Source organism: Tyto alba, unplaced genomic scaffold, assembly GCF_018691265.1.
Source record: "Tyto alba isolate M040663 unplaced genomic scaffold, T.alba_DEE_v4.0 Super-Scaffold_7, whole genome shotgun sequence".
In the NCBI taxonomy this organism is placed as follows: domain Eukaryota; kingdom Metazoa; phylum Chordata; class Aves; order Strigiformes; family Tytonidae; genus Tyto; species Tyto alba.
The window spans coordinates 36,505,952-36,532,117 of NW_024881328.1; the positions used below are offsets into that span (position 1 = coordinate 36,505,952).

At 38.5% G+C, this 26,166-nt stretch overlaps 1 protein-coding gene across 1 annotated transcript in view; it reads right to left on the reverse strand.

Moving 5' to 3' along the window:
* The window catches only part of FAM171B (family with sequence similarity 171 member B), a 44,530-nt gene that overhangs the window by 12,387 nt on the left and 5,977 nt on the right, over positions 1-26,166 (reverse strand). The window contains exons 2-5 of the mRNA XM_032995206.2: positions 7,010-7,243; positions 6,196-6,288; positions 5,736-5,894; positions 3,719-3,886 (exon numbers count right to left, since the gene is read on the reverse strand). Coding sequence (XP_032851097.2) covers positions 3,719-3,886; positions 5,736-5,894; positions 6,196-6,288; positions 7,010-7,243 — 654 coding nt within the window. The remainder of the gene's footprint in view (positions 1-3,718; positions 3,887-5,735; positions 5,895-6,195; positions 6,289-7,009; positions 7,244-26,166) is intronic.

The following is a 26,166-nucleotide window of genomic DNA, read 5'->3' on the forward strand; positions in this document are numbered from 1 at the left end:
AATAAAAGGACAAAATATTACACGTGCCCTGCAGGATTCTTCTATACCTCAAACCATTAGCAATTAAGTTATTACCAAAAATACACAATGTCACAAGAAAAACAAATTTCTGACCTATATACTATTATGTTGCTTTAGCTAAACACGCAAACTTTCTCTCTTGACAATTTCATTACAAATATCCCTGTGTGGACATTTACTTTGAAATTAAGCATCAACATTGCTTACTGGAATTAATGTAATGTAATTCATTTTTTTTATTAACAAATGTCTTTCACAGATATGCATACAAATACTTTGAAGAATCTTATATGAGCTTAAGTATGTATGAAGGCCAAGACTAAAAAAAAAAAAATGTCAAGGAGCAGGTAATTTAAGCATACGAATATAAATTTAACATTAGCTAGCAGCAATCAGTGGGAAAACATCTTAATTTAATAAACTACAATAGGATAAACACTGTTTGTCTTCAATGTTTCTCTCCTTTCTGCCCCAAGGCAGTAACAGTTCAGTTAGTCCATGGAAAGTCTATTGTTAGGTCACAGATTTCACACCATCTGTTCGGCAATGCAAAGGACAGGTATTATGGTATGCCAGCTTCTACAATTAATAAAGCATGCAGTAGAAGAGACAGAATTGTACGTAACAAACGAACACATTTATTGTGGGCCATCTGTGAAATTCTAAGGACAGAAAACAACCTCATATAAACAACCTTACACTGCAAATACTGAGGAAAGAGAATCACCAACTTTTTAAAAACAACAATAACCAAACCATGCAAAAAGTATAATTCATATAAGCCCTATAATTTCAGTTTTCCTTCAGGACCCTTATTTCAGCAACTATCTACCAGACAAGAGGTAAAGATGAGAACGGACACATGCCACATCTGCACGCATGCAGAGACACACACAAAACATCATTTGGCAGCAAAACTTGAAGGCTTCTCCTGGTACTTGTGATGGCTGGCAGAGGGGAACAGCAGCAGCAGCCACCTAGAGCCCCGAAAGAGGCGATTTATCAGTTACCTGGAAACCCTCTTGTCCAGGCTCAGAAGCAAGACCAGCTGGAAGAGTCTTCCATCCCTAACTCTTACATGGAGTCAACAACAGGTCCTCAATTTATGTCCTGTCAACTCTAAGGCAAATGTTACTATACTGTAAAACTATTGTTTTACAAGTATAGCAGGTGGGCTACTTACAGGCAGATAAAACCCAACACCAAACACCACATAAAAAAGGCAAGGGAATTTCTAGGTCTCCAGAAGTTCTATCTGGACTAAATAAATCTATAAGGAACTATATAATCTTTGCTGTCTTCTTCAGTAAATGATATCTACCCCCCTCAATACAGTCCATAGAAAGCAGTACACATTAAGAAAAACATTAAAATGTGATTTGTGAGTAAGCACATCTTCTCTATGATTGACTGCCATTCAAACAGAAGGATATTGTTCTCAATTTAACGTTGCAATGCAAGAGTGCTTGCTGTTTTTTGCGATTCTATTAAAATCCACAAAGTACTTCTGCTACTAATGAGGCAAAATATTTAGTAAGAAGGAAGCCACATCCAATATACATCAACAAATTCTGCATTTACAGCAGCCATAACATAATTACAAAAGCTCATTTTCCAGGAACAGCCTCAGTCCTTTGGGTAACCCCTGGGAACACTGTACAAGCAGACATGTGAAAGCAGATTCTATCTTTTTTCTGGTGCATATGGATCAGCCTGCACATCAAACACAGACCTGTTCCCTCACCACTACCAATACTGACACAGAAGCTCTGATTACCATTATGACATACTACCCATGGACTTCAGAGTTTATATAAGTGTCTGTCAACATCTTGCTGGGGGCATTCCACATGCAACATTCTGGATGCCGGAGCCTCATTATCCAGTGCAGCAGTAGCTCTCCAGTCAGCTCAAATGGGGGCCTGCTGCTACCTATGGACACTCCTGAATGCTTGCTGGAGGAGATGAGGTGCTCAGCTGACCCCAGTCACCAGAAACTCAGCTAAGGAATGCCTTGCTATTACTCAGTTACCTTAGAAAAAAAGTTGTTTTGCACATGCCAGATCAAAAGTAAAAATAAAATACTTCAGAATAAGCATCCAGAACAGTCAGTATGGTTGCAGATTTTTACTGTAGAGATGAGGAAGTGGAAGAAAAATGTGGAAGTTAGAGTTATGCCCAAGAAGTCTCCCTCCTTGTCCCCTCCTCAGCAAGCAGCTGTGAAGGCTCCATGTGAACACACCACTTCAGCAAGCACCCATCACAATCAATCTACCTTTATAGAACCTCTATCGGAGTACACCCCATCTGAGAGGGGAAAAAAAAATCAGCCTTTTTAATTGTTTTTACTGGGTCAGCATGCGACACTCCTGCTCTTGCTCTCCCTCCAAGGCAAACATGCCTAAGTAAGCATGTTCAGTAGGTGCCTTGACACCCACATACACACCTTACACTGGTTTATACTCTAACTGGACCCCGTGCCTAGCTGCTTTACCTCTGTCAGCCTTTTGTTCTAGCAACATTGTTGACCTAGTTTTCTGTTTAGTGAGTTAAAACAGCCCAGCATAGGTACAGATGAGCACAGGAGCTGGCAAAAGTGGCTGTGGCAACAAGAAATTAAAACCCGTTCTGGTATTTTACGTTATGAGACTAAACCCCTTTCTATGATGAAGAATGCCATCTCTTATCACCAGTTACCCCTCTGAAGTCTTCTAAGTGTACAGACAGACTTAATCTATGCCAAAACTTATTCTAATCACTCTTTTCCCAACAGGCAAGATAGCAAATTGTTTATTAGCATGTTCTTAATTCAAATTAATGTTCTTTGGTTGTTCTTCTTTAAGATGTTTAGTTTCTCGAACATGTCAACAACGCTTGGTTAGTGTTGGTCCCCTGCTGTACTTCTAACAGCTGAATAACAGCTTTTTGCCTTAATAAGGTGTAAGACACCGCTTTGTTCACTTGCATATTTCAAGACGAAGTGTGATGGAAAGTATAAGGTACAACGTAAGACAATCAGTACACTCATGCACACATATCTAATACAGGACATCTAAATGGGATAAGTTTATGTAGCTCATTACTCACTCTTAACTAAAATTAGACATGAAGGGATGACAAAAGGTTCAAAATGTCTAATCCTCAGCCTCCTCTTCCCATGCATACTGTAAGAACTCTGTTGCTCCCTTTGATAACTTGTATTTTCCCTTCATTTCACCTTCTGAATTGCTTTTGTAACTGAAGTAATATCTATTCCAGTTTTAGTGTCAAAGGATTTTTAGAGCTATACTCTAGGAAACAAAGCATCCAAATCTTCATTTTTGATTTGTTTTCTTTTAAGAAAGCATTCACAAAATTACCAGGCCTAAAATTTAACATCACCTAACATGTATGCTCCCTGAATCCTTAGCCTCCCATGAAAATAAAAATCTGTTACATTAAAAATTTGTTCAAGAGGAATGCTAATGATTTTTACCAAAGTTTTTTGAACTAAAGAAAGGAGGGAAATTCCTTTGAAAAAATCAAGGTAGTCAATCAAAAAAAAAAAAAAAAATACAGAACCCCTAATAAAATTTGTGACTTTTTATCACCACCTCCTATATTAGGGCCATCACTATTCCATGACATAGAGTGTCATGTGCCCAAAACTATGTACATGTGCTGAACGGTAGAAAAACAAATAACTTAGCCCACTTACCAGTTTTCATATCGAATGTCCATGCAGGTATAGCATCTCCTGGTTTTACAGTACTTGTGGGAAGAGGAAGCGTAATTTGAATGGGACCACTTACTTTCAGTTCTTTTCCAGTCAAAAGAATGTTTACGCATATTGCAGCAAGAGGAGCTAATTCCATGCTTTTGAAACCTGAATGTGAGAAATACCTTGTCTGTAATTCTCCATTCACAGTGTATTTAAAAAAAAAAAAAAAAATTTAGAATTAAGAATCTATCCTCATTATAACAAAAGACAAGCCCATATTCACATCCAGCTACACAGTCAGCTCTCACCAACTTGGTCAAATAAAACTTCTCATCTCTTCTGGACTTTTAAAATCTTGTGATTAAAATAAACCCCTGTCATTCCTATACCAAATCTGTAAAAGAAAAACAGACTTCTGACATATAGGTTCAATGGTAGCTGTAGAACCAATGAGTAGGCAAAACTTGTCTTGCGGGTAAGGGAAGAAGGGTTTTTCCCCTCAGATAATTTGATTACAAAAGAGCTAACCTATGTGAAATATAGGTAAGATTTTTTTTGTGTAATCGCAATATATGTAACATTGAATCAAAGCAAAGACACATATGACTGCTGCATTTCTCCTTAGCTGGAACAGTCCTCTTAAACTTTCTTGTAAGGATTAACTTTCTAATTTGGCAGTTATAATTAACCGAATAGTTAATCATGAGGCCTGTCAAGGCACTCAGTGGAAATGCTGCATATACAAAGCTTTACCATGCAGCCTGAAAGTTTGTTTCCTTTGCCTTCCCTAAACTAATTTGCAAATACTTCAGAATGTGCAATGACAGGATGGTGAAAGCAGCTGAAACAGAATTAGTAAGTACCAGAATAATGTTACATCTATGCAAGCTGTTAGAAGCTGGTTGTGAGAAAACTTCTGGTGTATCAGATATCAATTATCTTCCACCTGCCCTAAAAGGAAGCCTATTCCTTTAGGAGTATATGAATAATTTAAAACACAGCCAGACAGATTGAAAGAAAAAGTCAAATGGGAGAAACACCACTTATTCTCCTATGCTTTACATTTAAAAGGGTGAAATATAGATAAGAAAGGCTTTAAAATATGTAAGTCAAGTTAGCAATACATATGATGATTTTAATTCAATTAAAATGAAAGAAGAGAGCATGACAAGTTCAAATAAGCCATGTAGTGGCCTCCTCGTGTACTGAAATGAATTCAAGACCCTCATGGCTTCAGGCCCACTGGGAATAGAAAGAAAAGAACAAAAGAAAGATGGAATTGCACACAGTACAATCTACCAGAGATTATTATATTTATGCAAATAAAAAAAAAATCTGAGAGAATAACAAATACGAAAAGGTCCAACTGCATATGAGCAGAGTTATAATGACTCATGAAACCATTTACTGCTTTCTCCAGTGAAACAGAGGTAGAGAAAGCATTATTACAATTGTGTTCTGTATACATAGTGATGACTACTTGGTCTCATACAGGCCTACACAGATGAACTGTCTGCAAGCCAAACTAGAGCTTCCATACAATTTTTACACTAGCTCTAAAGCTCTTGGAGCCACCCATTCTACAGAAAATGCACAAAACCCCAGAGCTGAAGTTTCACTGATTTCTTTAGGTTCACCTAGTTTACACTCTGGCTGTAACCCTACTTTTAAGCTGTTTACTAAACTAGTTCCACAGTCTCATGAAATCCTGAACATACATACGTGTGTGTGTGTGTGTACATATAATAAGCAGACTCTTAAGGAATATTTCAGCACAATAAGATATGTTATATCCTCATACTACATGGAATAAGATAAAGAGTAGCATAAGTTACTTACCTGGTGTGTTTAGAAGCTTACTGCTATACAACAAAGCTTTGTGATTTAATGCAATGGAAGCAGGTTCAGGCCCTTTTAATTTAAGCATATGCTTTTGTGAAACTGTGCAGTCACATGCATTATGATTTGAAGATTTCCTCTTTTAAAAATACTCCTAAACAACATACTTACATACCCGATTTATTTAGAAGAATTCCTGTTGTATAGAGAAAGCTGTCCACTTTCAAAAACTGCTCTGGCACTGTCAGATAGGCTGTAACATTTGTAATATGGTGATTTGTTGGAAGCTTAATTAAAAATTTTGGAAACTGAACACTTGGTTGTGATTTGGCATCTGTAAAAGAATAGTATTTTGTCTTAGCAATGGTAAAACGCACAAACTGTTTTTATTACTGTTCAGAAATCCATTCAGCATAACAACCTGTTTCCACCCATATTCTCTCCAGTTCTTTTATTTCCAGTCTAGCACTTGTCACAGCCGCACATACAGCTACACAATTAACTGAAAATCTGGCTTTGAGTAGATAGGTATTATATGAGAATATGAACATGGTTAACTTTTACTTTTTTTTTGGTATGTGTACAGATGGTTATCACAAAGTGTTAAGATTATGGCCTGTATGCAATGAACTTACCAGACAGTTTTCCAGTAATTAAGACAGTATCTTCAAACAGCCATATATTAGCTTGACTTTGTGGAAACAGTGAAAGCGTCACAGACGAGTATACTGTGGAAAGTGATAATATCTGTTACACTGTGCAACTGAAAACAGTCTTGTAAGACCTCCAATTCTGAAGAAATAGTGAAAAGAGCAGTTAGAAAAAGAGAGTATATGAAGACCGGATAAGTAAATTACTCCTGTTGTCCAGAGCAGGAATTTTAGTGGTTAGGCAGGAAGACCTCTGTTGCATGTTTGCTGCTGTGTTATGCCTTCTATGGACAAACAAGTGACTAGAATTCTTAAGAGTTAGTATCTTAAAAAAAAAAAAAAAAAAAAAAAAAAAAATCACTTTTTAAAAGCATGCAATAGTTAAACAAGAAAACTCATGAGAAAACACTGCTGAAAACTGTAACAACAGGTTATACCTGTTACATCGGACTCAAAGCACTGGCATTCCAGGAATCATTAGAGACCTGATTTTTGTCAAAACACATTACCAGCCCTTTGCTAAGTCTAGGTAAACAATTTCTCAGAATACACTCAAGGAATTGCAATATAATGTACTTAAGAGTTACAAAGGGTTATTGTCTGTTTTACAATAACATGAATTTTGACAAGTCTAACAGATCATTCACCCTTGCATCTGCGTTGTCAGGCACCACCTCCCTTGACCGGCTTCATTCAGTCATTTTCAGTTGACAGTAACTACCCAGACTGCTGAGGAAGAAAGCAATTTAATTACTAACAGATACTGTTTAATAATAGGACTGTTAAGACGCTTACATACTTGGCATTCTCCCAGTCTTCCAAGGCAAAGGTGTTAACATGTAGCCATCCTTGTACGATACAATAGTTAAACTTAATCCTAATTTGTAAGGAACTTTTATTAATACTGCTCCATTGCTTCCAGTAAGAGTGGAATTTGTCTTCGTGTAGTTAACAAACACTTCTACAACCGCTTGTCGTAGGTACTGATGACTGGTGATGTCATTTACTTGAACTTTTAGGGTAAAAACAGATCCTATTAATAGAAAGAAAAAACAGGAGGTCATACTACGTCGCAATGAAGAACCATAAAAATTTTTAAAGAAATCCTAGGGTTTACACCTTAGCTACTCATCCACTGTACAGTGAATCTCCCCCTCAACAAAAGGTAGGCTCGGGCGAAAGGGAGGGGTAATCATACAGTTATATACCACAGAGAAGGGGGAAGTAAAACACCTTGAGATGAGGCACAAGGATGGCAAAAAGTGTTTCCCTTTTGTAGCAGTTCATGAGCAATGTTTATCAACAAATATAATGCCTAACCAGTTAAAACAAACAAACAAACAAAAAACTAAACCACAAACAAAACCAAAATAACTAACCAATTCTTTCCCTTTTTCTTTAAGCTTGAACAATGCGCCTGTGACAATGTGAGACGCAGTGTGCCTTATGAGTGCTCTGTAGTATCACACTGCTAATACAGATGGTCTTCTTATCCAATACCCCTGGCTTGGGTCACATATCTTAAGATGCACCTTGAGTTTCTAAAAACACAGAATCTAATGCCTACAGACTGTAGGATAACACATTTATTTTTATACATGTACAATAAATGCATCCAGACACTTGACTGTTTTAATCTATCTATCATCTCCCACCAGATTTACACTTCTGGTCTAGTTTTCACCTTTCTGTATTACAACTTCTAAATAGCACTTGTCTACCGCTAACTAAAGGATCTGACATTCCTTCACAATAGCTAGTGTCTTGCAGAGATCGTAATTACAGTGACTGAGCAGTATACTGAAAACAGTAAGTCCGCTTGAACAACAGTCTCAAGATGCTCTGAATTACATTCCATTTATCTCCCACCTTGATTGTACATAAACTATTAGGGAATCTTTTCATAGACAGCAAGTACATGACAATGAACAGAATTCCATGTTATTGCCAGTGTGAAATTAAGTTATCATCATAAATTAAATTATCTATGGACCACTGTTAAAAATATTCCAAATAACGTCAATTTTCCATTATTTTGGTTATAGACATACTACTATTCAACATCACTGCACTACTTTATGTGCAAATATTTTCAAATACATTAATTGTGAATATTTATTTCTATTTAGGTCAAATGTCAGACTAAGTTTGTTTGAAATTCACCTACATAAAATTGCAGTTCAGTTTCACTGTTATCTCTTCTATAATTGAGATTGACATTGCACCAAGGGATTACTACCATTGACCTTGATTTAAATGTAAAGGCCTTGAGAAGCTGAGTGTAATCCATCAAAAGAAACCCCCAGTACATAGTGAAGACATCCAAGTTAAGCCTCTCTGAAATAAGTATTTTTTTTAGATCTACTGTATGCATGGAGCATACCATATATTCAAGCAAAAAATGACCTGCACAAAAGAAAAACTACATTGGCCTCAACTTACTACTATTTATCACATACACAGCAAAAACTTACCAGCTGTGCCAGCTTGATTCTCTACATCATTACAGAAAAATCTAAATCTCCTTGTGCAAATTAATCTATACTTTCTAAAAAAGATTAGTGGTCCTACTGATACTCAAATATATTTGACTCAAACAAAAAATGCACAATAATTTTAGACCAATGTCATCTTTTTTTCCTTATGCATGATATTTCAAGAACAAAAATGCTTTTAAATTGCCGTTGCTAGACGATTTTTAAACCACATAATGATTTAAAAAATATTTATGCCATGTAAGCAAATTATGGCTACTAAACACATCTTCCAGGCACTGAACCAGTTACACATATAGTAGCATGATTCCAGTGGTTTCCAAACCTTGGAAGATAGGTCATTTGTCCTTGGCCAATGGCTATTTAAAAAGCTACTAAAAAGGAAAAAACAGACTGTGTACAATATTCTGATCCTGTAATGGCTTAGAAGCCAGGAATCTCTCATAAAATGGTATTTCAGAAATAAGAAATTCAGTAGTACAAAATTTGAGTTCATGCCAGTAGGAACCAATACCAGAAATGCCTGGTATAAACTAGTATTTTAACATCTAAAATCAAGTCAGAAGAAAAAGAACCTAGCATTAACAGCTGAAATAAGTCATTAAAAAATGAAAACCAATAATAGAAACACACTTTCTTTCAATCATTTCACACTTTTAATGTGTATTTTTCTATTTCCTGATAACAAAGCCTAATGAAAAACACAGGGGTGGGGGAACTGCTACATTCCTCCTCCAGCTGTTAGTAAATTCAAAGGTTATTTTCTGCAAAAAAAATTCTCCTTCTCATCTTCTTCAGTTACAGCCATATTAAAATCCACTTTATTAGAAGCTTTCTATTAGAAGCTTTTTGTTGAAAAAAAAAAAAAACAAAACAACTGCAAAAATGTAGGAAGCTATGTTATTTTCACTCTTTCTCATAGTGAACTGACAAATACCATCAGCTGCTTTTAGCCACATCCAACTTTGATTATTTCCTTCTCCTATGGGTTCAGAAATTGCCACAGCATTTCTCAAAACTGATACTCTGCCTGAAATGGTGTTGGGAAGATGCAGAAGTGAGGCTGTAAATGCAGACTCTAATCATGGGGGGTGGGGGGTGGGGGGTGGGGGTTATGGAGACAAAGGTCTCCCATGTGAAAACAGTCTTATACAATGCAAGCTCTGAAAGTAATTACCTGCGTATTACTGTCATATGTAAGTAGCAGTTACTCAAGTGAAAAGTGCTCACTTCATACCCATTAATATTAAGACAAAGATTAAAGAAGATTGGATCCCTAGCTCTCCTTGGTTCTGGACTTAGCTTTTGTGCTAACACAAGAGCCTTCTGACAAGAGAAAGTATGCCAATGGGCTGGGAGTTGTTCCCTCCTTGCAAGTTATATACAAGAGAAAATCATTTAGATTTTCTAATATCAACCAGAATATACTGTGCCTACAAGCCACGTGAAATCTGTGTGCAATGATTTTGGAAAGACATTTGGAAAAAAAAAAAAAAAAAAAAAGAAAAAACCATATCTTTCCATTCCTCGACAGTAACAGTGCAGAAGACATGAGGACACAAGATTATGCCTCTGAATCCAAACGCTACTGAAATGACAATATGTAAAAAATCCCAGTTAAAAAAGCCAGAACCCAACAGTAACAACAATCCCCTCCCCCAGCCACGTTTCACAATTGTTTTTGTATAAAAGGGAGCGTAGCAGAGCATCCTACAGCAGGCCAGCTGTAACAGCCTTATTAAAAGCAAAACAATCATCAGGTCCTAAGAGCTCAGACTGCCTGCTGCCTGTATGACCGAGCTGTATCTTTCCAAGTTTGACATCCCTTGACCAGCTCCCTCCTCAAATCAATGCCCTCACACGCCTTGCATGCATTAACTGTGCAAATTTATCAGACATAATTAACAGCACTGAGTTATTAACAATGTCATATTAACACTCATGACATCTAACTTGCAAAGAAAGTCCTGCTTTTTTTTTTTTCCCCTTCTTTTTATAAAGATCTTAATGCACAAGTTCTTAAGGACCCTTTTAAGTCTCAAATATGATGGAGACTGTGGTGGGGTTTTTTAACCACAATAAAATGTACTGAAAAGCATTTCAGATGCAAAAATGAACTCTTGGTTAACTGCTTAACAAAACCAAAGCTAATAAATTAAAAAATATATGAAACTTCAGCTTCTTTCTGGTCAGTAACACTTGCCAAATGCAAGTGGGTCAGCTCTGTATTAAACATATTTGACAGAACTCTTACAAATAGAAAGAAGAACTCAGTCTTAGCTAATTTGATTTGTGCTGCTTCAGACAAGGGGAAATTTGTCTCTTGGCAAGTCCACTGAAAATGCCAGCTTCTATGGCACTTAAACTCTTGCTGATAAATGTTCATACAAATGCAGCAGTTTAGACAAAGGGAAACAAGGCCTTCTACCACATTTAGCTACTTCAGAAATATTGCAGCCAGTAAAATACCTCATTTCTTCCAGCAACAATGTCTAATGCCTAGAATTTGGCTTCACATCACTGCCCTGACTCAGAAATCGTATCACAGAATTAAGCCAAACAACTGCTTGGAATTGCAAGCTGGGTACAAAACTTTACATTACACTGAAAAAAAAAAAAAAAAAAAAAAAATCTCTTTGTAATACCGCTATGCAATTTGCTCATAATTCTTCACCTGCAGATAAGTGGGTCATCTGGTTACCATATTTATCTGAGATTTACTTAACATGGTCAAGGCCAGAGACCTTACAGGCACCACTATATTCCAAACTACACAGATCATTAACACTGAGATACAGCAGTGGGGCACTGCCCAGGGAGTGTTCCTACACATTCTGCAACACAGGCATAAGTCCCCTTTCCTATTTATCACCAAGGTCCTATAGCAAAAGAGGTTCTATACCTTGAAGGAGGCAGTTACTCAAACACACAACTACCCAATTAAACAATTATGTTACGGAGTGGAAGTGACAATAACTACAATTAATTACTTAATTCCTTCCTTCAGAGGCAACTTTTCTCATCCTAGCCTAGCGATGTTTAAACCCACGCCAGAAAAGGCACACGCTTACCTGTGTGTTATGGGAACTGCCTAGGCTGTATTACCATGCTCCCAACTAACCAGACAGATAAAACGTGCGCTGTGCAATTTGCTTGGTCTTAGATGACTGGACAATCATTTTTCCATCTTTGCCATTTATAGAAGACCATATTTTTTGGCTTAATGTAATTAGGGATATGAAAGGTGCACTGATCTGTAAAGAAGAAATCACACGTTCCAAGAGCATCGGGTTTTACTACACATGCAGTATTGCAATAGGTTTCACCACTGGGGGGAAAAAAAATTAAATCAATGAAATATAGAATTTACACAGTCAACATACATCTGGCTTTAGTAAAAAAAAGGTCATATAGAAGCAATCCTCCTGCCCACACCCCCCAATCATTACTTCTTAAAATTTCCTTAAAAGTACACTAATGACAATGCCAAACTACAAAAGTGTATCAATAAGAAGTAAAAGCCTATTATACATTTAGAGACCATTAAAAATCCATGTACATGAAGGTGAGCTGTGGCAGCAGCTAACTGACACAGGAATGATTTAATGCTGAAGTCAGCCCTCCTCACCACAGCGCACCATCAGTCTGCGGTTACCTTTTGTTCTTTATTAAGGTACAATGCATTGACACAGTACAGATTTTTCTGCCCTGCATAGTGCATTAAAATGACATAATAGATGACCCCTAAACTCTAGTAATTATTTTATGGCTATATACTGACAGTTATTGTCAAATACTAGGATAAGCTCTCTGACCAGTTTTCAATTATGCTTCTCGTGGCTATCAAATAACCTGCAAATCTCATTAGTAACCCATACATCCTAACGTAGTCTTCATTTGCTAGCTATCAGTGTTCTTGTCTGCTGACTCAGTCCACACGGTCATATACAGATCCTACATACAGATGGGCATGTACATGTATAAAGACATTTCTAACTCTACACCAATTATTTTACAATGGCACATAGGGATAGGATGAGGGGTAACAGTTTTAAACTGTCAGAGGGGAGATTCAGATTCGATATAAGGAAGGAATCCTTCCCTGTGAGGGGGGGTGAGGCACTGGCCCAGGGTGCCCAGAGCAGCTGTGGCTGCCCCCTCCCTGGAAGGGTTCAAGGCCAGGTTGGACGGGGCTGGGAGCACCCTGGGCTGGGGGAAGGGGGCCCTGCCCGGGGCAGGGGGGTTGGAACTGTGGGTGATCTTTAAGGTCCCTTCCAACACAAACTGTTCTATGATGCTAATTCTATATACCCCAAACTTTAAACATATTATCTCATTCAAAAACTAAATTACAGGATTCTTTATAAAAAGATGTTTATATGCTACTTACACTGCTCTGATTTAAAAAAAATAGCATAAAATAAATGCAGAAAATTATTTTTCCTCCCTAAAATGACACAGGAATACTACTAAAATACAAAACATAGCGCAGATGTATCACCCTGTGCAATTTTAACTCTGTCTATATTAGTTACAAGTACATTCTACAGATTTTATTTTCAACACATTATAACTGAACTGAGAAGCAAAGAGCCGCACATAGTTCACAGAAGGTCTGAGGAAATCCAGCAAACACATGTAACCAGCTGTAAAAATTACTTTTTCTGGAAATGAGAACCTTCGATTTCGGTAAGAGCAACACACGTACAGGATAACAAATACAATCGTTTCACCTGGCTGAAAGGAGAAAACACTTGAAAGTTGACAGCTAGCTGACACATTCATTCTTGCACTTAGCACAAGGTTGGAAGTTGTACCACTCCTCTCCAGAGTCACTCTGGGAGTTAAAACTTCCATCTAGCTCGCAAACAGCCATGTAACTAACTAACTATGAAGTGACCGGTAAAGAACATGGGTGCCTAAGGACAGACCCAGGTTACAGCAACGTCTAAAACTTGCCCTTGTTTAGGCTGATCTTTAAGCAAAATGGCAGCATGATTACTCTAATTTTAAAGCAGGTAGGGACTGGTCCTTGAAATGCACTTTGGAAAAGGAAGATATTGACATTGTATTGCCATATGTCAGGGATACTGTGCAATAGTGTTCAACTACAGAGACTTCCAGAAAACTGCTTTTAGGCAATGCAAATATACTGGAAAAAAAGAAATATTAAATAAATTGGAGCCCAGAGCTAAGCAACATTTGCTCCATCTGTATATCAACAGGCAATCCTATGGAGGCAATACCACCACCTAATCTATACAGTACAGTTCTGCAACTTAGCACTCCCTTAAAATATTTTAATGCAAAACTGGACATTAAGATGTATATTTAAAAGAACAGTTTTGACAAAAATTTCTGCAGTGGCTCAAAATACATTACTAACTTCCAGGGAAAAAGCAGCAAAACAGGGTCTGGAAAAGCGGGACAGCATGGTATTCCCATTGCCCTATTTCTGGTCAACCAACTTCCACAGAAGCAATCGACAAAATCCCAATTATGAAGGAGATAAGGCAAGACCTGAGGGGGGCAAGCAGTGTCTTTTACACAGAGAAAGGCTGTTACAGTCATTTTACAGGAGTCACTTTAACCTAATCTTGTCAAATCTAGATGTCTCCAGCAAACACTTGCTTCACAGTCAAGAGAAAACCCGTAACAGATTAGAAATTAATAAAAAATGGAACACACTGTTAACCTAAGTGGGGCATTTGTCACCCATCAGGCTACTCCGGTAAGCTTTTGTTGGGAAAAATAAGAATTATATTCCAACTCTGAGAGCTTTTCAAACGTTTCCTTTTACATTTGCTTAGAATAAAGCATTACTTCAGATACAGTGAAATGCTTCCTTACTTCAGTAGCATGTACTGTGATAATTACAAACAGACTAGAGCAACAGAGTCCTATAGCATCTCTACATCGGTAAGAAAAAAATGGAAGTGTTTTACTAGAAGCTCATTCATGTTGATACATTATTGCAGCACATACTACTACAGTCTTCAGTTGGCCCTTCTTCCCCCCTTACTGGGACAAAACAGCAGTACTTCAGAAAACATTTCACACTCTATCCTGGATTCCTCAGTTCCAACTCAAGACTAGGCTGCATCTCTCCAGACGACAACTTGATACGTTTGCTTTTAAAAGCTGAACAAAACAGCAATGTAGTAAAGATGTAAACCCAACAATCTACTGTAAGCTCAAATAAAAATATCTCCTACTTGGTCCCACAGCTTTCCGCTCATTTGTTGCTGTCTGAAAACTACCTTTCCCGGTTCCTACTTCTCCATGCCTTTCATACCGTCCTCTTCTCAGCAGAGCTCTGCTCAGTCTCCTTCCTCCCATCCTGGAACAACCTCTATGATGACAACTCCCTGTAATATTTTAGCCCATGAGATCGCTGATCATGAAGAAAGATCAATACTTTTCTAAAGATGAGGTTTTCTGCAACATTCATAAACTAAAAAGAGAGTGATAAATGCATTACATTAAATTAAACGCATTGAATCAAACCCACCAGGATGCACACTTTAAATGGAGACTTCAAATCTAGCAGGCTGAAAAACTACAGGGGATTGCCTGTGGCAAATTAGCACATGATCCAGAGCAAACTTCAAGGTTCTAAGCAAATTAGTAGGTCAAAGACTAATTATTTAGTTCAAATCAGACCCCAAATCCAGTTTCATGCTATAACAAAACTGTTTCAGACAGTACGGAGAAGCTGACCACCTACTGAAATACTGGAAAGAGTGTCATATATTTTACATATAAGAACAAGACCTCTTTCTGTTCTAAAAGGAATTTTGATAGCAAAGAGAAATAAATTTTAAAAATCACACTACTGTAGAAATAGACTTTTTCTCAGTCATACATTACAGGTTGTCTTTTTTTTCCAGCAAAATTAGTTATAGACTTAGCACCATTTCTTTATATAGAATTAACATTGAATTTTCACTGATGTTTTTACGAAAAAGTTGTAAATTGAATTTATTTACTTACAATTTTGTTTCACCTAACCAGAAAAATTATTTTCCTTTTATACCAACATGTTGCAGGGTTTTATGTTTTGTATGTATGTGTGTGCATATATAAACACAAACCTTAAGCAAACAACAAGAGGAAATGGTGGTTTGTTTGTTTTTTAAAAAGGGATGTAAAGAAAATGACAAAACATTCTTAATAGAAATCTTGCCCTCAGATGTTAGTTTAAACGTATGCCTCATTAGTACTTAGGCACTGAAATAATTTCCAAAGCAGTGAACAGTCATTAGGTTAGTGTCAATAAAAAAAAAAAAAAAAATTATTTCCCCATAACTTTCAGAATTGGTTCCTCCAAATTCAGAAGCAACTTAAAGATTAAATTTAATCAGGACTAAATATGGCCAACATTCAACACTGGCAAACTTTAGCTACCACGTTTTGATAGAGGATGTACTTGCCTAGCATGAGTTAATTCTTCAGGGAAGTGAAAGAGTTTAGCAATTCCTGGTGTTTTTCAAATAGACATTGCATAACATTCCAGCTATCTACTCCCATGACACACTTGTACAGATACAGCCTGCAGCACTACCCTGAGTTCACATTTTTTAAAAAAATTACCACACTTCAAACATGTAAATTTTAGGGCTTGTAATTATTTTATTGGATTCAGATTATTTTAGGATCTGAACAGCCTTAGAGTTTGAAATCTGTACTATTGCCTATGTAAATTAACAATTTCAGCTTAACATTTTCAGTTGTATACGAGTGGACTCATTTCATGAGTCATTTAAATAAATAAATAAAAACAACAAACAAAACAACCTTCTGCTATGACCAACAGCTGAATAATACCATTGTCAATGGTTATACTTCCAACTAAGATCTCAAACCAGACGCATAAAGAAACTGAGTAAACACGACATTCATTCCACAAGTGTTGACACAAGCCAAATATTGACAAAATTAAGGTCCTACAAAATCAATACAATAAAAGAGATCATTATAGGCTGTCTCCTTCATGATTACTACTGCATAATCAATAAACACCTTCCTGGAATGATCATGCTTGTAAGAACCAGGCAAGAATGTTACCAGGCTAATCCATAAAGCTGCTGACAACTAACTTCTCCAGCAGGAGCATACCCCCAGGCACTTTCAAGTGGACTTAGTGAGGTACTTAAAATAGCAACAAAACAAATACTTCCCTTTGTATATTTTTATGGGCTACCTAAGCAAGAGGTATGCAATTTAGACCTGAAAGCAGTTATGAAATTTAGATGGGATTTTTGCCCCTGTATTCCTTTAACACTGCATGGTATACATACGTCTTTATAAAACCCCACTGGAATAGTTTTAGGTGCCTATCATGTACTGCTGTAAGGTACTAGTCTGGTAAGTAGTCGCATGATGTTTTTTCACCATTAGATGCCTTCTTCAGTCAACCTGCATATTAAAATCAGAATGTTTCACCACCCAGGACAGAACACATGAACTCACAGGATACAATAACACAGAATTTTCATTATAGAATTGTATTTCACATGTCTTGCTGTACTGGTATACTGGCATAAATTGTAAGAATTTCAATAAAATTAAAAATTGACACCTGCAAGTGAAGCTACGACAATTACAATTACCATAGCAACTTTGCATTTTTATTTGCTGTTACTCTGCTGTACCAGCCAGCCTGGTTCTCAGAACTCTGGTTACTATGGAAGATGGAAGCTGAGAAATTCACCTTTCTGGCGATATGCATCAGACGAGACAACACACTGAAGTCTGCAGAGCTTCACTTATTTAGAATTGATTTATTTTAAACATTATCTTCTGTAATCTTAGATAGGTGAGATAAATTAATATTACAAGACCAAAAGTCTTAAATAGAACATATACCAAATAAAGATAAATTTTTAAGTGAACGAGATTTAAGTGAGCAAGTAAATACCAGTAATAGAGCTCCTGAAGCCTACAAGGCTACAAAACAAAACACTTTTGCCCAAACATTTCAGAGGCCATTATAAGACTTTTTTTATCTCAGTTTACTCATTGGCTAGTACTAAACCTGTAATGCTGCTCTTTCGCTTTTTTTAAATGATTGCCTGTATCATTCTACCTTGCAGCAGAGTTCAGGGAATGAAAAAAAAAAAAATTAAGAATTCACACTTTGTTATAGAACACTGGGAAAAGAAGTACAGAAGGGAAACATCGAAATCTGCATAATACTTCATTTTAAACATATTATCTTAAATACCCACATTATATTACATACCCTCACAAAAAATGAGCAAGTGCATATTAGGTGATATGCAAACAACATGTGTTTCCCACTCGTGAACTTTACAATCAAATCTTCATTATGGAACAGAAAAAAATAAATCATTCAGCATCATCTCCTTGACAAAATGAGACCGTTTCTTAGAGAATTTCTAATGACTTGTCAAAGCTACCGTTTAACAGTCAATGTACGTGGACAGAGGAAGAATATCCCAGTAACTCTGTGGCATGAATCATCTTTTTTTAACCTAATGGGTTAGGTACAGGATTTGTCTCATGTAATTCTTCATGGTGGTTAACGAGGGGAGTTAGCTGAAAAAAATCTGTGCAAGTTCAAACATCCCCTTGATTTGGCAGAGTGAAAAAAATAATAAAATAAAGGTACAAAAAACCAAAGAAGTAGCCTTTTCAAACATGACATTTAATGCCCTGAAGGTTTTAATCTTAAAACAGATATGTGGGTATAAACTCCAAGTGGCATAATATAACCTACAAACTAGTAATTCAAAAGTCTGTGCATATTACTCACTAATCACAAAGGAAAACTACTGATGCATTCAGTGACATTATCCCATAACATGCTGGTTGTTATTCTTTGCTGAAAATAATTTTCTTCTCCGAGAGCTGCAAAAATCTCATAGTACTGCTTAAAGAAAGTTAGTTGCAATGCTCCAGCAATGTTTATCTTTCACTTATAGAAAAAGATCATCTAATCCCTTGGAAGGTGGCCAGTGCGTAAAGACATACTTGGAGAAAACACATTTGAAAGTTTGCAGGCCAATATTTCCTAACTGTAGTCTTGTACATGTGGGATGGGAATTTTTTAATTCAGTAGTCGCTGAAGAGCACCCAACAAGCTACTATCTCATTTTTATTAAAGTTGAGTTCCATAAACTGATTGATCAAGAAAAAAAAAAAAAAAAATCACAAAACAATACGAGATTAGTTTTTAGAAAAATGATTGCAGATTAAAACAATTGCAGATTCCTACTAATTAAGTAAAATTCTACAGATGCCATAAAAAGAGTTTAAAGGAGGAGAAGGATCTGTCAAATCAGATTGCAGGATAAAGCAAAACAATTGAATCAAGACAGCCCCAGAATAATATAACTCTTCTGCATACATGGCTGCCATCGAGGTAAGTAGCAATACTGCATATATTAATGATTCAGCTACTGCCACTTTGAATCCTTACTGCCTCTCTGCAGCTCAGCACCAGATAAAGTGCTCCAGGATCAGCTGTTAGAGATGAACATGCTGCCCACCAACTCTGTCTACAACAAACACACCACCACACACACAAGCTCTCCCTTCCCAGCAAGTGGCCAAATTCCTGTAGAGAATAATTGAAAAACAATTTAGCTCCACAGAAATCTTTCTAGGATGATGAAAATACTTTTATTCACACCAAGACTAAAAATGGGACAGTAAACACTGTTTTTTTCCCCAAAAAACACTCAGATTCATTCAGCACCTCTTATATTGTGCCAACTGGACTGGGGAGAAACAAATCCACTGAAGTATTTCTGAGACAATCTATTCCATGAAACACTGAAGAATCCAGGAGACAGAGTTGTAGAAGAACAGGTTTTCTATACTATGCTTAGGAAAAAAAATAAAATCACAAAGAAACCAAAAGGGGGGAAAGGAATCTGACAGCTAATTAAGAGGCAAACAACCATGACAGATTCTTTTGCCCAACACAGCACCAGAACTATGCAGTATCTCAAATGTTTTGCTAGTTCTCTATTTCAGTCAACTTAATTAGAGGATTTTCTCAACATCAGTGGTCTATAATCTCAAGAAAATCTCTCCTTCAGCCCAGTGAGAGTAAATTTTCTCCCTTGCTCTCAGAAACAATGAAATAAGCTCCTGGGATATTTATCACAAGGCATAATTCACATGATGAACAGCTTTTATTGTTCCAAACACACGCTTCACTGATGCCCCGCATTTACCCAACATAAAACTAGTCATTTCTCCTGTTCAGTCACTTAATGCAAGGCTTCAAAACAGAGGAAGAAGTATTTTTCACAATGACCTGAAAAAAACCTCATAATTCCATTAGTGTCTGTAACAGTTGGAGGGGGCAAGCACCTCCTTATTCATTCCAGCAAAGCAGCCCATATTTTCCAATACCTGACATCATTGACCTTTTTGCTAGTTTAGCTCATGTTAACACAAATTATCAAACAGATCTGCTACCTCATAGAAAATAACTTACATAAGAATTTCCCAATCAGTTTCATTTGGAAGCCTTGCCTATATGAAGTCATTAATAATAATTAATAATAAATAAATTTGGTGTCTTGCCAAATTTCTTAAGCAAGAGTCCATGCCATGCACTAGTATCTATTTCAACACACTGAGCCAACTGTATACGTGATACTTATAAACCAGCCCCAAATATGCAGCAGAGCATATAATTTCACTTTCTTCTAATTCACCTGCATTAGAGCAAAGTAGTCTACCCAAAATTAAATGCAGAAGTTCCAAGAGAAACATTAGCAGCTGACACACCCCACAGTCAGGTACAAGTCCAAGTCAGTGATTTGAAGAGGGCACAAAACGTATCTTGGAAGTCTGTAGATGGCAACAAGTTGGGGATTCAGTCAATATGCTCCGGGGGACCTAGATGGACATACAGGCCAAAAAGAACCTCATGAAATTCAACAGCGATAAATTCAAAACGATGAGTCTGACCCCTTCCAGCAGTACCTGCAAGAGAGTGACTGGCAGGGCAGTAGCTCTGCTGAAAACACCAGGGAGTCCTGGCGAGCAGTAAGCTGAACACGCCAGGAGTGCACCCTGGAAGCGATGAAGGTAACAGCACACTGCACCACATCAACAGAAGCATGGCAAACAGAGCAAGGGAAGCAATTAATCCCTCACATTTAGCGCTCGCTGGATTGCATCTAGAAACTGCATTCAGTTTTGGACCCACAGAAAGAAAGCAACCTTGTCAACCTTGCGAAGGGAAGGCTTTGGGAGACCTCATCACCAGCCTTCCAATACCCACGAGTTGACCAAGACGACAGAGCCAAGTTGTCTGTCGAGATGCACGGCAGGATAACAAAAGGCAGCAGTCACAAATTGCTGGGAAGCATCTGACTGGACACGAGGAAATTTTTTATCTCTCTCAGGATAAGCAATCATTGGAAGAGGTTGTGCAGAAGTTCTCCATTCCTGGAGGCTTTCGTGGCCTGACAGAAAAGAGCTCCCAGTGTCAATCCTGCTTCAAGCAGGTTGGACTAGTGTGCTCCCGATACCTCCCCTACAGCTTGAACACCTCCACAATTCCAAATCCTCATAGTTACTCTCAAATCACAGACAACACTGAAATTAAAACCCACACAGAGCAAACATAATCTTCACTTGCTCGTGGTTTATTTCAGCTGGTGGTTTTAATATGCTTAGTAAATAAAGCTGGATGTTATAGTAGGAGTACAGCATCCTACGATCATCGGGGACTCACAAGCTGATGCAAATTCTATGCCTTATTAAGGAAATGGGATGAAAAGGTACACTTTATCTTGCATGGACTTACTCAGTAGCATTTGCAGTCAATGAAAACAGAAACACTGATGATTCTGAAAGTAAAATCAGTTTGACTAATGAAAGGGTTTCTCAGACTTGCAACTAAACCTACAACATGAAACCTAGAAGCTACATGCACATTCCATTGGGAAAGCTCAATTGCTGAACACAAGTAAAAGATTAATGAAAAATAAAGAAATAAAAATAGGTTGACCAGAAGAAAAGGTTTCAGAAGAAGCACATGGACTATTAATGACCATCTGGAAACTAAAAAAGAAACCTAAACTCAACTATTTTCTTTGAAATAAACTGCATGTTAATGGATCAGTGCTCCAACTTATCTGGCTCTAACTACACCGTGTTTAGTAAAAAGAGCTCAAGCAAACACTCAGTTGTACAGACTAAAGCACTCACTAATCGAACAACAGTCTACAGACCTTCGAGCACTTTTGGGGTGCAGTGGTCATGTCAATAATGCACTTCAACAAGAGTATGCTGCGGACGTGTTGAAGTGGCTCTGAAATTGTCTGTATTTTGCTGCTTCATGACCTCCTAATGCACATCATTCAGTATGTCCTCGCACTCATACCCTATAACCACTGCATCATATTCAACACAAAACTCCCACTCCCTACCACAGCTATCTGACCACCATTTGCAGGTTAACCTGCTATAGCTGTCAGTAGTTCAGAGAAGACTCACACCACAACCAACACATTTTTCAAAATGGAACAAGGAAAATCAGATGGTGAGAGCCCACATTTTTTTTCTCTCTAACCCACCAAGAGCCACAATTTATTTCCATTTAGTCCCAATGAGAGGCGACCTCTTGCCTCTTCCACTGGTAAACTGCACTGTCTTAGGTACCTGGCACTACCAACAGTAAATGCAGACTGCTGAAGCAAGAAGTCATGTGGAAAGTCCAGCAGGAGGATGTGGCCCTGTAATCCATCTCTATCCACTGTGATTTCCACATTATAAAGGGTAATAATTGTGCCCTGAAGTCTGACTTAAGTCTTTCAGTCAGTGGAGACTCCCTTCAAGCCCACATGATGAAGCATAATCACAACCTCAGGGCAAGAAATTGAAGGGGAAAGAATAAAGATAGTATGGGAATCTGACAGGATTCATGACTGCATGAGGTGAGCTCTAGGGTCTGTGGGAGAGACCATCACTCCCTTGCCCCATCAGTCTCAGCAGGTCACACAGGATGGGTCCCAGGAGCTACATCAGACAAGAACACACATCACCAGGGTTGTGCTGTAAACTGCAGACCTGTCAGTAATCTGTTTGCAAGAACGGATAATATGCTTACAGCCAGAGGGCAAGCAGAATCATTTGGAAAGTTAGGGAAGCTGGTCCAGCTGAGATGGGAGATTTTCTTCACATCATCTACAGACAACTGACAACTGCTCATGAAATTCATAGCATACAATATGCTTTTTTGACAGAACTGCTGGTGCCACGTTTGTCCTGTGTTCCACCTCATAAGCTGCGTTTAAGGTAACTGGTGCTTTTGGAGCACCCTCCACACATAACTGGACTGTGCCTATTTATCGCCTAGTCACAAGAACCTGCTCACACTACAGCACATACATGCGCTATCACACAGAACATCTAAGCATCATCCCTTCCTGATCTACGTCCCTTCTAAAATGACAGGGCAATACATTCACGAAGGTTGACCCTCTACAGAGTGCCTCTTCTGTAGATGTGAAAGGGAGATGTGGTGGGGCTGTACCAGCACATGCTCTACCCGTACTGCAGCCACAGACGTGGTCTGGAAGGACTGCCCTTCCCCAGGGAGCCAGCTCTTCTGCTGGATGATCTGCAGTGCCTATGCCAATGGAAAAGATGAGTTACGGCTTGAATGAAATCTCCCTACTAAACACCTGGCTTAGGGAGAGAGGGCACTCCTAAAGATTCGTTAATTCTCTTGAGCTTTTGTCAGCTGAAATAGTGTTAATTTTTCTCCTTAGTAGCTAAACTAGTGCTGCGCTGGGGATTCACTATGGGATGTGGTATGAGAAGAATGTTGATAATACACTGATATTTTCAGTTGCTGCTGGGAGATCCAGGACTCTCCAACTCCCCGTGTCCTGCCCGTGTGCAGGTGCACAAGAAGCTAGGAGGGAGCACAGTCAGAGCACCAGGCCCAAAGTGGCTGAAGAAATATTCCATAGCATGTAATGTCATGCTCAGTATATAGAGGAGGGGACAGCGGGAAGGACGGGGGGGTCTCTCACTTCTGTGATCGCGATTGTGGTAATTTGGGGTTTTTTTCAAGCTCGCTAGCCGGGAACAGGCTGGGTGTCAGTCAGCAGGTGGTGAGCAATTGCATTATGAATTACCCATTTCTACTTTCTATTATTGTTATTATTTTATTTCAATTATTAAGCTGTTTTTATCTCAACCTGCAAGTCCCTCTTTACCCCTCCAATTCTCTCCCCCATCCCCGGGGCAGAGGAGGGTGAGTGAGCAGCTGCGTGTGTTTGGCTGCTGGCCGGGTTTTAAACCACGACACACGTTTAAACCTTAAGTTCCCCAGAACAGGCTGTTTCAGCAAATACACTTTCATAGTGCTGTTATAGGTAGATTAAGGCCAATCACATCCAAATATGGATTAATGAATCTTTATTAAGGTAAGAGAGCAAATGCAGCGCTGGGGTGGCCGAGGAGTAGCAGCTCCGTCCAGGCTCACCAAACTGTTTAAGTTTCAAACCCCCTTTTATCCACACAGCTGCCGGTTTCAACACCTTCAGCACGCCTCCTGGCTCCTTCTACAATCTTTTCTCCTTCTTTCTTCAGTCCTGTGGTCACGTACACCTTGTCCTTCAAGTCTGGGCCAATTTGCAGCTCCTTTGTCTTTTATGGCTCAGTGGTTTCAGTTCCTCTCTTATCTCAAGGACAAGGGATACCAGAGATGGCCCATTCTGTTCTTTCTCATTCCATTGCAAAGGAGTTACCACCCTTTGATATGGATCATCTGGTGAGCATCCCAAGGAGGGGGGGCTGTTGGGTTGGTGTTTCCTCAGATCAATTCCCCCCTTTTCCCAGTAGTAAAGTCTTTTACTTTTCTTAAAATTTGGATCATTGTACTAATAATAGCTTTAGCCTAAGAAGTAATTGTTTAATTACTTTTAGAGAAAGCAAAATTCTTCTATAACTTATCACAGTGCTGACTGTAAAGCTGTGCACACTCACATCCTCCCCTCAAGCATGTGCTAGCATGAAAATTGCTTTCAAACCTCATGTTTTCTCTATACCAACTAGTGCCAGAAAACCAAACCAAGAAATTCAATAGCTGCTTTGCAGCCTGCTGACCACAGCTTCTTGTAGACACATGTGGAACACGACAGTTTAGGAGCACACACAAGGTGAGCTGGCACACCTCTGGCCAGCTAGGATTACGTACAAGGAGCTAGATCTGGCAGTTTTAACCTACTGAACACAGAAGTGTTATTCAAGAGCACCCCAATGATGCGATGGAAATTCTTGATCACAGGATCTGGGTGCCCCTACAGCACACCAGATTGCTAGATGTAGGAATCAGAATTTATCAGCAGCCGATCAAGAGAAACACAGAGGACTTACCTGCTCTGTAACACTGTGCCTCAAATCCCCATTCACTCAGAAGGATATAGCAAATATAAAAATATGCACCCTTCAAGATAACAAAGTAACCTGCGCTATTTTTCCAAGTTAGACTTCAAAGACTTCATCCACTGAGCTAGTTTACAAAGAAAGCATGCTACAGATCCCCAGTGACCCAGATGGCAGTTGTATTCCAAATCCTAAAACTGCCTTTTTTTGTAGCCTGACAGGAATTCTGTGAATGTGTTTACATATCAATCGGCCTTTGATGATGTATCCTCTGCCAACAGACTGACAAGATGTAATGAAACTTTAACAAAACAAATAAGAACTGCAAAAATTACCACCTCGCAATAGGTAGCTTCCTGCTGCCACTGATTACTCTTGCTTCTTGCCACTTCCCACCCTGTAAATTGTGGGTCCCCTTTCTCTGAATATTAAAATGCATTTCTGTCCTTGTCTCTCTCAGTTCTTTATAATGAAAGGTACTATCAATGCAAGTTTCTTGAAATCAAGTTGTCTGAAGTACAGCGCGTGATGCTGTATAATATATTACAAGCTTCAACAGAACTGTCATGGTTTAAACCAGGCCAGCAGAGAGACACCACACAGCTGCTTGCTCTCCCCAACCCCCATCCGGGGATGGGGGAGGGAATTAGAGGGGTGAAGGGGAACTGGTAGGTTGAGATAAAAACAGTTTAGTAATTGAAATAAAATAAATTAACAATAATAGAAAGTAGAAATGGGTTAAGTCACAATGCAATTGCTCACCACCTGCTGACTGACACCCAGCCCGTTCCCGGCTAGCGAGCTTGAAAAAAACCCAAATTACCACAATCGCAATCCCAGAAGTGAGAGACCCCCCCGTCCTTCCCGGCTGCCCCCTCCTCTATATACTGAGCATGACATTACATGCTATGGAATATTTCTTCAGCCACTTTGGGCCTGGTGCTCTGGCTGTGCTCCCTCCCAGCTTCTTGTGCACCTGCACACGGGCAGGACACGGGGAGTTGGAGTCCTGGATTTCCCAGCAGCAACTGAAAACATCAGTGTGCTATCAGCATTCTTCTCATACCACATC